At 39.7% G+C, this 12,604-nt stretch overlaps 1 protein-coding gene across 6 annotated transcripts in view; it reads right to left on the bottom strand.

The window, feature by feature from the left end:
* Nucleotides 1-12,125, bottom strand: part of LOC118386354 (integrin beta-5-like) — a 97,736-nt gene extending 85,611 nt beyond the window's left edge. For 2 of the 6 annotated variants that reach the window (XR_008139929.1, XM_035774043.2), the window contains exons 1-6: nucleotides 9,723-10,370; nucleotides 8,839-8,924; nucleotides 8,207-8,414; nucleotides 7,704-7,953; nucleotides 6,700-6,868; nucleotides 5,131-5,292 (exon numbers count right to left, since the gene is read on the bottom strand). Coding sequence is in view for 5 of the 6 variants with exons in the window: in XM_035774043.2 (XP_035629936.2) it covers nucleotides 5,131-5,292; nucleotides 6,700-6,868; nucleotides 7,704-7,953; nucleotides 8,207-8,414; nucleotides 8,839-8,924; nucleotides 9,723-9,804 (957 nt within the window). In the remaining variant the exon portion in view is untranslated. Of the gene's footprint in view, nucleotides 1-5,130; nucleotides 5,293-6,699; nucleotides 6,869-7,703; nucleotides 7,954-8,206; nucleotides 8,415-8,838; nucleotides 8,925-9,722; nucleotides 10,373-12,079 lie in introns of those variants that run through there. The other 4 variants (XM_052522787.1, XM_052522786.1, XM_052522788.1 and 1 more) reach the window with 4 other exon arrangements.
* Nucleotides 12,126-12,604: the final 479 nt, after the last annotated feature.

The following is a 12,604-nucleotide window of genomic DNA, read 5'->3' on the forward strand; positions in this document are numbered from 1 at the left end:
AACTCAAACTGTGTGCATGAATATATCTTTGTTTAAATCAAACTCAATTTAAAAAATCATCTGTTTAGCATGGCGTTTAGAATTTCTTTATGTCCTCTCTCAAGGAATTTAACATTCTAGTAGTTTCTTTATGTCCTCTCTCAAGGCATATAACATTCTAGTAGTTTCTTTATGTCCTCTCTCAAGACATTTAACATTCTAGTAGTTTCTTTATGTCCTCTCTCAAGGCATATAACATTCTAGTAGTTTCTTTATGTCCTCTCTCAAGGCATATAACATTCTAGTAGTTTCTTTATGTCCTCTCTCAAGGCATATAACATTCTAGTAGTTTCTTTATGTCCTCTCTCAAGGCATTTAACATTCTAGTAGTTTCTTTATGTCCTCTCTCAAGGCATTTAACATTCTAGTAGTTTCTTTATGTCCTCTCTCAAGGCATATAACATTCTAGTAGTTTCTTTATGTCCTCTCTCAAGACATTTAACATTCTAGTAGTTTCTTTATGTCCTCTCTCAAGACATATAACATTCTAGTAGTTTCTTTATGTCCTCTCTCAAGGCATATAACATTCTAGTAGTTTCTTTATGTCCTCTCTCAAGGCATTTAACATTCTAGTAGTTTCTTTATGTCCTCTCTCAAGGCATATAACATTCTAGTAGTTTCTTTATGTCCTCTCTCAAGACATTTAACATTCTAGTAGTTTCTTTATGTCCTCTCTCAAGACATTTAACATTCTAGTAGTCTCTTTATGTCCTCTCTCAAGACATTTAACATTCTAGTAGTTTCTTTATGTCCTCTCTCAAGACATTTAACATTCTAGTAGTTTCTTTATGTCCTCTCTCAAGACATTTAACATTCTAGTAGTCTCTTTATGTCCTCTCTCAAGACATTTAACATTCTAGTAGTTTCTTTATGTCCTCTCTCAAGACATTTAACATTCTAGTAGTTTCTTTATGTCCTCTCTCAAGACATTTAACATTCTAGTAGTTTCTTTATGTCCTCTCTCAAGACATTTAACATTCTAGTAGTTTCTTTATGTCCTCTCTCAAGACATTTAACATTCTAGTAGTTTCTTTATGTCCTCTCTCAAGACATTTAACATTCTAGTAGTTTCTTTATGTCCTCTCTCAAGACATTTAACATTCTAGTAGTTTCTTTATGTCCTCTCTCAAGACATTTAACATTCTAGTAGTCTCTTTATGTCCTCTCTCAAGACATTTAACATTCTAGTAGTTTCTTTATGTCCTCTCTCAAGACATTTAACATTCTAGTAGTTTCTTTATGTCCTCTCTCAAGACATTTAACATTCTAGTAGTTTCTTTATGTCCTCTCTCAAGACATTTAACATTCTAGTAGTCTCTTTATGTCCTCTCTCAAGACATTTAACATTCTAGTAGACATTTAACATTCTAGTAGTCTCTTTATGTCCTCTCTCAAGACATTTAACATTCTAGTAGTTTCTTTATGTCCTCTCTCAAGACATTTAACATTCTAGTAGTTTCTTTATGTCCTCTCTCAAGACATTTAACATTCTAGTAGTTTCTTTATGTCCTCTCTCAAGACATTTAACATTCTAGTAGTTTCTTTATGTCCTCTCTCAAGACATTTAACATTCTAGTAGTTTCTTTATGTCCTCTCTCAAGACATTTAACATTCTAGTAGTTTCTTTATGTCCTCTCTCAAGACATTTAACATTCTAGTAGTTTCTTTATGTCCTCTCTCAAGACATTTAACATTCTAGTAGTTTCTTTATGTCCTCTCTCAAGACATTTAACATTCTAGTAGTTTCTTTATGTCCTCTCTCAAGACATTTAACATTCTAGTAGTTTCTTTATGTCCTCTCTCAAGACATTTAACATTCTAGTAGTTTCTTTATGTCCTCTCTCAAGACATTTAACATTCTAGTAGTTTCTTTATGTCCTCTCTCAAGACATTTAACATTCTAGTAGTTTCTTTATGTCCTCTCTCAAGACATTTAACATTCTAGTAGTCTCTTTATGTCCTCTCTCAAGACATTTAACATTCTAGTAGTTTCTTTATGTCCTCTCTCAAGACATTTAACATTCTAGTAGTTTCTTTATGTCCTCTCTCAAGACATTTAACATTCTAGTAGTTTCTTTATGTCCTCTCTCAAGACATTTAACATTCTAGTAGTTTCTTTATGTCCTCTCTCAAGACATTTAACATTCTAGTAGTTTCTTTATGTCCTCTCTCAAGACATTTAACATTCTAGTAGTTTCTTTATGCCCTCTCTCAAGGCATTTAACATTCTAGTAGTTTCTTTATGTCCTCTCTCAAGACATTTAACATTCTAGTAGTTTCTTTATGTCCTCTCTCAAGACATTTAACATTCTAGTAGTCTCTTTATGTCCTCTCTCAAGACATTTAACATTCTAGTAGTTTCTTTATGTCCTCTCTCAAGACATTTAACATTCTAGTAGTTTCTTTATGTCCTCTCTCAAGACATTTAACATTCTAGTAGTTTCTTTATGTCCTCTCTCAAGACATTTAACATTCTAGTAGTCTCTTTATGTCCTCTCTCAAGACATTTAACATTCTAGTAGTTTCTTTATGTCCTCTTCAAGACATTTAACATTCTAGTAGTCTCTTTATGTCCTCTCTCAAGACATTTAACATTCTAGTAGTTTCTTTATGTCCTCTCTCAAGACATTTAACATTCTAGTAGTTTCTTTATGTCCTCTCTCAAGACATTTAACATTCTAGTAGTTTCTTTATGTCCTCTCTCAAGACATTTAACATTCTAGTAGTTTCTTTATGTCCTCTCTCAAGACATGTAACATTCTAGTAGTTTCTTTATGTCCTCTCTCAAGACATTTAACATTCTAGTAGTTTCTTTATGTCCTCTCAAGACATTTAACATTCTAGTAGTTTCTTTATGTCCTCTCTCAAGACATTTAACATTCTAGTAGTTTCTTTATGTCCTCTCTCAAGACATTTAACATTCTAGTAGTTTCTTTATGTCCTCTCTCAAGGCATATAACATTCTAGTAGTTTCTTTATGTCCTCTCTCAAGACATTTAACATTCTAGTAGTTTCTTTATGTCCTCTCTCAAGACATTTAACATTCTAGTAGTCTCTTTATGTCCTCTCTCAAGACATTTAACATTCTAGTAGTTTCTTTATGTCCTCTCTCAAGACATTTAACATTCTAGTAGTTTCTTTATGTCCTCTCTCAAGACATTTAACATTCTAGTAGTTTCTTTATGCCCTCTCTCAAGGCATTTAACATTCTAGTAGTTTCTTTATGTCCTCTCTCAAGGCATTTAACATTCTAGTAGTTTCTTTATGTCCTCTCTCAAGGCATTTAACATTCTAGTAGTTTCTTTATGTCCTCTCTCAAGGCATTTAACATTCTAGTAATTTCTTATCCACAGCGACTTACAGTAGTGAGTGCATGCATTATCGTACTTGTCCCCTGTGGGAATCAAACCCACAACGCTGGCGTTGCAAGTGCCATGCTCGACCAACTGAGCCACATGGGACCATTGTTGAGCTCTCAGCCTAACTGTTGTCTAAATTAACTTCTATGTGAACTTTCCCTGAGATAATTACAGCTTTTAACTTGCACTTCCTGTGGCTGTCAGGAGATAAGCAGCTGCAATAAGACATGAAGTGAGTTCCCAATAAAGTAAGCAGGAGCTCCAGCGGAAGCTGAGCCAGGCAGACTCAGCAAACCAGCATACTTCAAAGAATACACTGCATTCTTCCTTTTAGAAACATAGCTCGGCTCTGGTCGTCAAAGAATCAGACCAGCGGCAGAAAATGTGCCTGAGAAGTTATCTTTACCTCAAAGCAAAGCAAAGTCCATTCTTGAGAGGTGCCGCTTGAGTAGAGAATTTCAATATCTATTGAATAACCCAAGCAATATATCACAATGGCAATGTGGATAATAACCATGTTATAATGATGTCAGTGATGTTATAGCTCGAGAGTAACCATGTTATGATGATGACAGTGATGTTATAGCTCTATAGTAACCATGTTATAATGTCAGTGATGTCCTAGCTCTAGAGTAACCATGTTATAATGTCAGTGATGTCCTAGCTCTAGAGTAACCATGTTATAATAATGTCAATGATGTCCTAGCTCTATAGTAACCATGTTATAATGATGTCAGTGATGTCCTAGCTCTAGAGTAACCATGTTATAATGTCAGTGATGTCCTAGCTCTAGAGTAACCATGTTATAATGACAGTGATGCTATAGCTCTATAGTAACCATGTTATGATGATGCCAGTGATGTTATAGCTCTATAGTAACCATGTTATAATGTCAGTGATGTCCTAGCTCTAGAGTAACCATGTTATAATGATGTCAGTGATGTCCTAGCTATAGAGTAACCATGTTATAATAATGTCAGTGATGTCCTAGCTCTAGAGTAACCATGTTATAATGATGTCAGTGATGTCCTAGCTATAGAGTAACCATGCTATAATGATGTAAGTGATGTTACAACTATAGAGTAACCATGCTATAATGATGTCAGTGATGTCCTAGCTCTATAGTAACCATGTTATAATGATGCCAGTGATGTCCTAGCTCTAGAGTAACCATGTTATAATAATGTCAGTGATGTTATAGCTCTATAGTAACCATGTTATAATGACAGTGATGCTATAGCTCTATAGTAACCATGTTATGATGATGCCAGTGATGTTATAGCTCTATGGTAAACATGTTATAATGACAGTGATGCTATAGCTCTATAGTAACCATGTTATGATGATGACAGTGATGTTATAGCTCTATAGTAACCATGTTATAATGATGTCAGTGATGTTCTAGCTTCTAGCTCTATGGTAACCATGTTATAATGATGTCAGGGATGTTCTAGCTCTATGGTAACCATGTTATAATGATGTCAGTGATGTTCTAGCTCTATAGTAACCATGTTATAATGATGTCAGTGATGTTCTAGCTCTATGGTAACCATGTTATAATGATGTCAGGGATGTTCTAGCTCTATGGTAACCATGTTATAATGATGTCAGTGATGTTCTAGCTCTATAGTAACCATGTTATAATGATGTCAGTGATGTTATAGCTCTATAGTAACCATGTTATAATGACAGTGATGTTATAGTTCTATGGTAACCATGACTCTTGTCTTACCATGTTGGTGGAGCCACTGTACTCATTCTTCTCATTCATGTGGCACTCCCCATCATGGGGCTGGACCAGCCCTCCCAGCTTACCGTCCAAGGCCAGGTGAGGCACATCGTCTGTGGCAAACACCAGCAGGTGGAAGGCCTCCTTCCTCCAGCCTATCCTCTCCTGCACAGGGGAAAAGAGATGGTCACATCACTGAAAGTCTTAGAGACACCTCACTTGGGTCTAAATTAGTCCCCTCCATAGTAGACTATGTGTAAATGCAGAGGGGATAAGTCCGTGAGATCAAAACTGATGTGAACATGCAGGCTTAATAACAAAAAAGAGGCGTGTTCCCCAACTGATCCTAGATAGTTATTGAGAAATTGTTAATGGAATTTATTTGAGATATAACTGTTCTATAAAGAGTTTGTAAAAGACCTTGGCACAACAACACAACCTCTCAGCTATACAGAGTGTAACAGTTCCAGACCCTATAAAACAATATCACTTCACTAAGACCGGCAAAGGAAAACCCTATCACTTTCCACCAGCTTGACAACCACTGACCCACAGATAAACAAGGAGGGTAACACAAGTGTTTTATCCAGAACAAGGCCATTGTCAACGGGAAGCAGAGGCCAACAAAAGAGTACAGAAGCAGAGAGCACATTAGTCTCAACACAGTGATGAGTAATGGCATGACACTAAACAAACCTGACCTTTCACCAGTGTGTAGGCATATAAAGGCACCCATGTGATGCCCAACTCAGTACATTATGTGCCACAGTACACAAAAGAAACAGATGTGAGTTGGCACACAGTCTTTTTGAACAGCATGCTAGATGCGTCCCTGTCATATTCAGCTATGCCATACTTCAAATGTGTTTTGGCTGGAGTTGTAGTTCAGCATGTGGGACATGTTACCATGCCCATTTGCTATTTACATAGTTTTTTATTTCTTTACAGGGGAACAAAGAGGTACATATAGCTGAATATTCTTCAATTGGTCAACAATGCAAATTATTCATCATTCACAGTAAGTGAAACAAAGATATGAAAAAAGTTTTGACCAACCACCAAACTGTCCAATCCAAGGTGCTTACACCCAATTACATGGTAGAGCTGGGAGGGAAGGGAGACATTCTCTTCCAGTAAAAACAATTAACTCCTGTTCAGACAACAGCCCAACACTGGGATATGACTGGGCCTGTTTCTCTGTTAGTGAGTCAGTTATCTCCTTATTTAAACAGCTGCATCAGACTACAATTCCTGTTCAACCCCCTGGTCAATAGTGTTTGTGACTTGGGTTAATTAGGCGAACAGTGAAAAAAAAACTAACCGGGAACAGGAAGGAACTACCTAGACTTGTCCAATAAGAAATGCTAATTTGAGTTTTCCATTGTGTGTGCCAATGAACACTACCAGGGCCTAAATCCATCATTACTGTCTGACTGACAGCTCACAGGGAAAAAACTAAAAGGACTTAGCTTACAGCAGACCTGGCCCTGATTGGTTAGGGTTCAGGTTAGGGTTATAGGTTGACATGCCAGTCAGTCACGTCCCTTTAGTCACACCGTGGCCTCAGCTCACCTTACAGACGGCAGCCTGCAGGATGGCATCGAAGCCTCCCTCCGGAGCGTCCCTGTTGCGAGACACCATCTGTTTCTGTACTTCCTCGTTGAAGCGATCCACTTTGTCAGTCAAGGAGAGGAGGTGGCGGAACCCGAAGGAGGGGACACAGCTGGGGAACAGTTTGTATCTGTGGAGAGAGAAAGTTTTAAATAAAATGTTTAACTACATAGAGGATGCTATGCATGTAACCGAACTGGCATTGTTTTTCTGCGTTCGATTGAGCTTTTCTGTCCCAAATGGAACCAATTAAATGGTCCCAAAAGTGCCAACCCTGCCCATCTGGCACATCCACACAGGCTCTCCTTCAGGCAAACTATTTGAAATACTGTTTCAACCTAGGTCTGTTGGCTACATTGAGGATGTGTACGTAATGTAAATAAAACAGTTTCCCCAAGAGGAAGACCTCGGGGACATTCTAACACACCCTTCATCCTGGAGGAAACACAGATCCTGAATTTGAGTAATTTGTATAGCTTGTTTTTGCAAGGGGGAGAGGGCAGGGCTGTGTTAAGGACGAGATGCCCAGATGTTATGATCTGTCCTCTGCGCCTTTAATGTTTTCCAGCAGTACTGGCTCTTTGACTGCGACACACACACAGTCCACACGCAGGACCCAGGGAATAACCTAACTGGGAAGTGATGTGTGATGATGTCAGTAAGTTAGTGCAGCGTTAATCTCACCTCGGGGAAAATGTGGTGGGTGTGTGTGATGTCTGGTCCCTTTCAGCATGCCATCATCATCCACAACAAGCCTCAGCATCACTAACCTTACAGTATGTGGACAGTGTCCATTTTGTGTCTGTTGGTGACAGTTTCTTAGTAAAAAATAGAAATCTGCAGTTGCACAGCAAAAACCACAGTCACAACATGGACCCAAAATGAAACTGCAATCCTTCTTTTTGATTCTCAATCCTACACCCAAACCCATGACCATGCTACTGTAAGTCTTTCTGAGTCCTCACCCATTGCAGGGGTTGTCCTGGTACTTGCGGGCCGTGTAGGAGAAGGGGGACATGTTCTTGTCGACAAAGGATCCGAAGCCCAGTCTGAAGTTGCTGGTGAGTTTCCTCATCTCATCGGCCAGTTTGGTGCCCAGGTTCCTGATGGTGTCCAGGTCATCCTTCATGGACAGAGACAGGTCCATCAGGTAGTACAGGTCCACTGGGTAGTCCTCCACTTGACGCACCTGCACTTTGAATGATGTCTGGTCACCTTGTGGGAGGGGATATGGATAACGTGTCATTGCTTTAGTAGGCTGACAAATCAATCAGCACACAAATTGTTCTGCTAGGTTGCCTTTTTACGTTTTTTTTCTCATTCTCTCTGTTGCCTTGGCAGCACATTGTGGTCTGAGATGGTGAACTAGGCTTACCTTATATTGCATGTAAAGTAGGTAACTTCTACTGTTTTCATGCCATACATGAATCAAACCAACTGGACTACTAGGCTAGGACAGGAGGATTACCTGGTCGGAGACTGAGGGAGATCTTCTGGGGCATGATCTGGATGACATCATACTGGGTAGGCCCGGAGCCTTTGGAGCTGAGGGGTTCGCTCTTCATTACCGTGGTGCTGCTACTGGGACTCTCCATATGATGGGCTTCACAGCCCCTCTTCTGCAGGTTCTGACGCAGGTCACACCGTGACATCAGGGTCCTCGCACTGCCAAACTTCTGACGGAACAACAAAACAAATAGCGCCTGTAATCCCGTGTAGAGTTAGCACACTGGTCTGACTCAGACCTGGCTTCTGTTGAGTATGGTAAGGGAAAATAGGGGGGTCTTTTATCTTATTCTTTTAGTTCTAGGTCCTCTATAACAGGAGGCATGTAGACAATCCACTATAAACAGAGATCAACAATGGTTCCAGAACTGCACTGGTACACTGACATGTTTTGGCTCTTTGAAACAACATGCCATCATCACTCCTGAGTATATAGAATATTACACAACCATATGAGAGTCCTCACCTCACGCACACTCAGCCAGCTATTGGGTTCAGTATGCCACATTTAGAAATGTAGTGTGAGGATTACTACTGTCACCACATGGTGCATCATAAACCCAACAAGTTGGAGAAATGTGGCACTTGCCCTACCTCTTGCGCACACCAGGCACAGCTTGGATGGATGATGAGGCATTCTTCACAAGACATAGCGCTGCCACTCATACACACATTCAGACCTGAAAGTAGAAAAAGTCAAAGTTACCAACATTGTTCCAGAGATTCTATTTGATCATTCATGACATTTGATTACTAGCCAATGAAACTCAGGACATATGTATTAAAGTCACAGTCTAATAAACTATGTAATACAATAGCCTACTATTTGACACATTACATTCAGTTTGGTTCGTGCTAAAGCGCGCAGGTAGTATACGGCAAATTACAATTTAGTCTTGAATTATTTCTTACGCGTCAGAGTGAAACATTGACCTTTGAAGCGATTAAATAACTATAACTGATGACCTCCGTTTAGAAATAGTCTACATAATTAAAATAAATATGATTTGGTTTCTATTGAACGTGCCATACTAAAAGGCATTTTAATTAATTATATTAATAGTGCCTTGGTCCTCCTTTGTTTTTGATTAACAATTTATCCCTTTTAACAAAGAGCACCTTCTGTCTACCAACATGTACTATTGTGTACCTTAGTAGCGCCTCCCTTCCTCCTCTTTCTACTAAATATGATTTATACTTCACTGCAACATGACAATACTCTCAAACATTTCAAAGAGAAAGACTGAACACTAAATAACATTAACCTTGTGGTTTTCTAGTGTATATGGCAACATTGTTGCAGGATATTCGCGGCTACTGTAACAACTGACCAGATGTTGTTAATACACGTATCGTGCGATTGCCTTCGAAAACGAAAACTAGTCACCACTTTCCTGTGGAATACTGCCATTATAGACCATTACAAGACAAGTTTCGCGAAAACTGGGTATCAAAACATTTAAGAAAAACGTTCTTACCTTGTGCAACATTGTGAATAAATATTTCCAGAATCATGCAGCCAAGAGCTGTACGGTACAACAACTGCCACGGGTTCCACATAATTTCCTCGTATTGGAAAGTTATTCAAAAGTCTCGTTTCGATAAGTTTTCTGGAACGTTTGTGGCACTAAAGTCTACAGTCGAACCTGTCGATAGATCCACGTTCTGTCCTCTCCGTCGGTGCAGAGTCGTGAACAAGTCTTTGTCACATTTAAACTCCACCAAAGCGAATTGGCCCGATAATGTTACGCGGCCTCTAAACAAACATTGCAATTCATTGTCCCTCAGAAGTATTCCACATAACAAAAACAAAACAATATTTTTTAAATACTGGGTTCAGAGTCAAGAGCTGTGATTTTTGCAAATAGTTATGCAGAGCCAGCCTATCATGTTGTCCGTAGTTCACCCATAGCCGACATCCTTGGTTCTTGTTTTCCAATACTTTCCCATCCGTTATAACCCCTTATTTGGTGTGTAACAATTCCCTTTATAAATGTAAATGTAGGTACAAGTTTGGCCTAAATGTAGAATAGAATTCCAGCTCACGAGAATAGTTTACCTCTACCCAACAAGTTTGTTCTTCAGTCCCCTGCTGTGTTCAACGCTTTGCCAGTTGGAGACTCCGCCCACTTGCCGCTGGTGGGTTGAGTCTCCGCACATTTCCAAATGGGGGGGGGGGGTATCCGTTAACCCCTTTCTTTGTTTACCATTCCACACCAGCTCGTGTCGTCTATCTCCACCAGACTCGCTCAGGACACTGGTTGAAATATCAAAACGAACTCTGAACCAGCTATATTATTTTGGACAGTTCGAAACATTCATGGACATTTAGCCAGCTAGCTTGCTGTTGCTAGATAATTTGTCATTGAATATAAAAATTGTGTTGTTATTTTACCTAAAATGTAAAAAGTATTTTTTGGGAATTCTCTACTCCTACAATTAATCCACACCTAGTCAGTTTCTAGTAATCCCTCGTAGCTGTCTTCTTCTTCTGTGGATTTTATATGGCAGTTGGCAACCAACTTTAAGATGCTTAACTGCAACCAACTGGACTGGAATGTGAACCTCAATCATCTTTCAATTACCCACATTGGTATATGGTCATAAAAAACAAAGAGGGGATGGGTAACGCAGGCCTGACAGTGCTTCAGGTGTCAGGAAATCTGGCATGATCCCTACAGTGAAGCATGATGGTGGCAGAATCCTGATGTGGGGATATTTTTCATCGGCAGGGACTGGGAGACCAGTAAGGATCGAGGAAAAGATTAACTGAGCAAAGTACAGAGAGATCCTTGATGAAAACCTGCTCCAGAGCACTCAGGACCTCAGATTGGGGCAACGGTTCACCTTCCAATAGGACAACGACCCTAAGCACACAGCCAAGACAATGCAGGAGTGGCTTTGGGGTGGCCCAGTCAGAGCCTGGACTTGAACCTGATCAAACATCTCTGGAGAGACCTGAAAATAGCTGTGCAGCGATGCTCCCCATCCAACCTGACAGAGCTTGAGAGGATCTGCAGAGAAGAATGGGAGAAACTCCCCAAATACAGGTGTGCCAAGTTTGTAGCGCCATACCCAAAAGACACCAGGCTGTAATCGCTGCCAAAGATGCTTCAACAAAGTACTGAGTAAAGGGTCTGAATACTTATGTAAATGTAAAAAAACACATTTGTGACAATGCAGAAGGCTCCGTATACCGTGCATTCAGAAGTATTCACATCCCTTGACTTTCTCATTTTGTTACGTTACAGCCCTTATTCTAAAATATATATTTTTAATTCTAAAAACTTGTTTTTGCTTTGTCATTATGGGGTATTGTGTGTAGATTGATGAGGGGGAAAAAAAACAATTTAATACATTTTAGCATGAGGCTGTAAAGTAACATGTGGAAAAAGTCAAGGGGTCTGAATAATTTCAGAATGCAATGTGTAAGAGCCACTTTATGCTTGATCTGCCAATGTGGTTGGAGCCACCATATGGATGGTGTGATGCAATTGCGAAGCCTCCGGAGGCACGCATCACCGCATCGCCATGCACTTCTCAAATTTTGTAACATAGCGGAGGGCTCCGTATATCTCCGCATTGACATGATTGATTGACGGTAGCTGAGGGCAGGAGGTCCTGTATAAACACAAACTCACTTCCTTGACAACTTCCATGCTGCTCCGTGAAACGTAAGAAGTATAAATGCCCTGCAGAGGCCGTATCACTGTAAATATTGCATGGCCAATGCAGACCCCGGATTGACCATGCAGGGCCTTTAACATGTATGTGTAAAATTATTTTGCAAGGCTGGTGCACACAACGCAGCCGGTGTGATCAGCGTGTAACATACCTGTCAAACTCATTCCACAGAGGGCCGGGTGTCTCTGGGTTTTCGCTCATCCCTTGTACTTTATTGATTAATTAAGGTCACTAATTAGTAAGTGTAACAGGGTTATATTGGTGATTCCCCTTGCCACTTTATTGTTAAGCCAATGGGTTTTTGGTTTGAGTTTGTCTTGCCTTCACCTACTCAACATGGCATCTTATTGGCTGGTTTGCGTAGCTTGCTTACGAGGGGGGATGTTCCAGTTAGAATCGTCCCAGTGAACAAGCACCAAACCAGCGGTAAGTTGTTGGTTGCAAAGCACCGTACGTCAAAAGTGATTTTATGCTCTCAAGTGATGATTTAAATGTACAATTTATATCAAATAGTTTGTAAATGTTATTCAAACATCACACATAAGATGCAGGGGTTTTTGGAGAATATTTGTTGTGCATTTTGTTGTAGAGAATTCCCGCCAGTATTAGCTAGCAACTTACTGTGTCTGGTGGGGGGGGGTTCATATATTTTGTACAGTGCGTGAGTGCAGAGTTG

The sequence above is a fragment of the Oncorhynchus keta genome, chromosome 7 (genome assembly GCF_023373465.1).
Source record: "Oncorhynchus keta strain PuntledgeMale-10-30-2019 chromosome 7, Oket_V2, whole genome shotgun sequence".
Taxonomy (NCBI): Eukaryota; Metazoa; Chordata; class Actinopteri; order Salmoniformes; family Salmonidae; genus Oncorhynchus; species Oncorhynchus keta.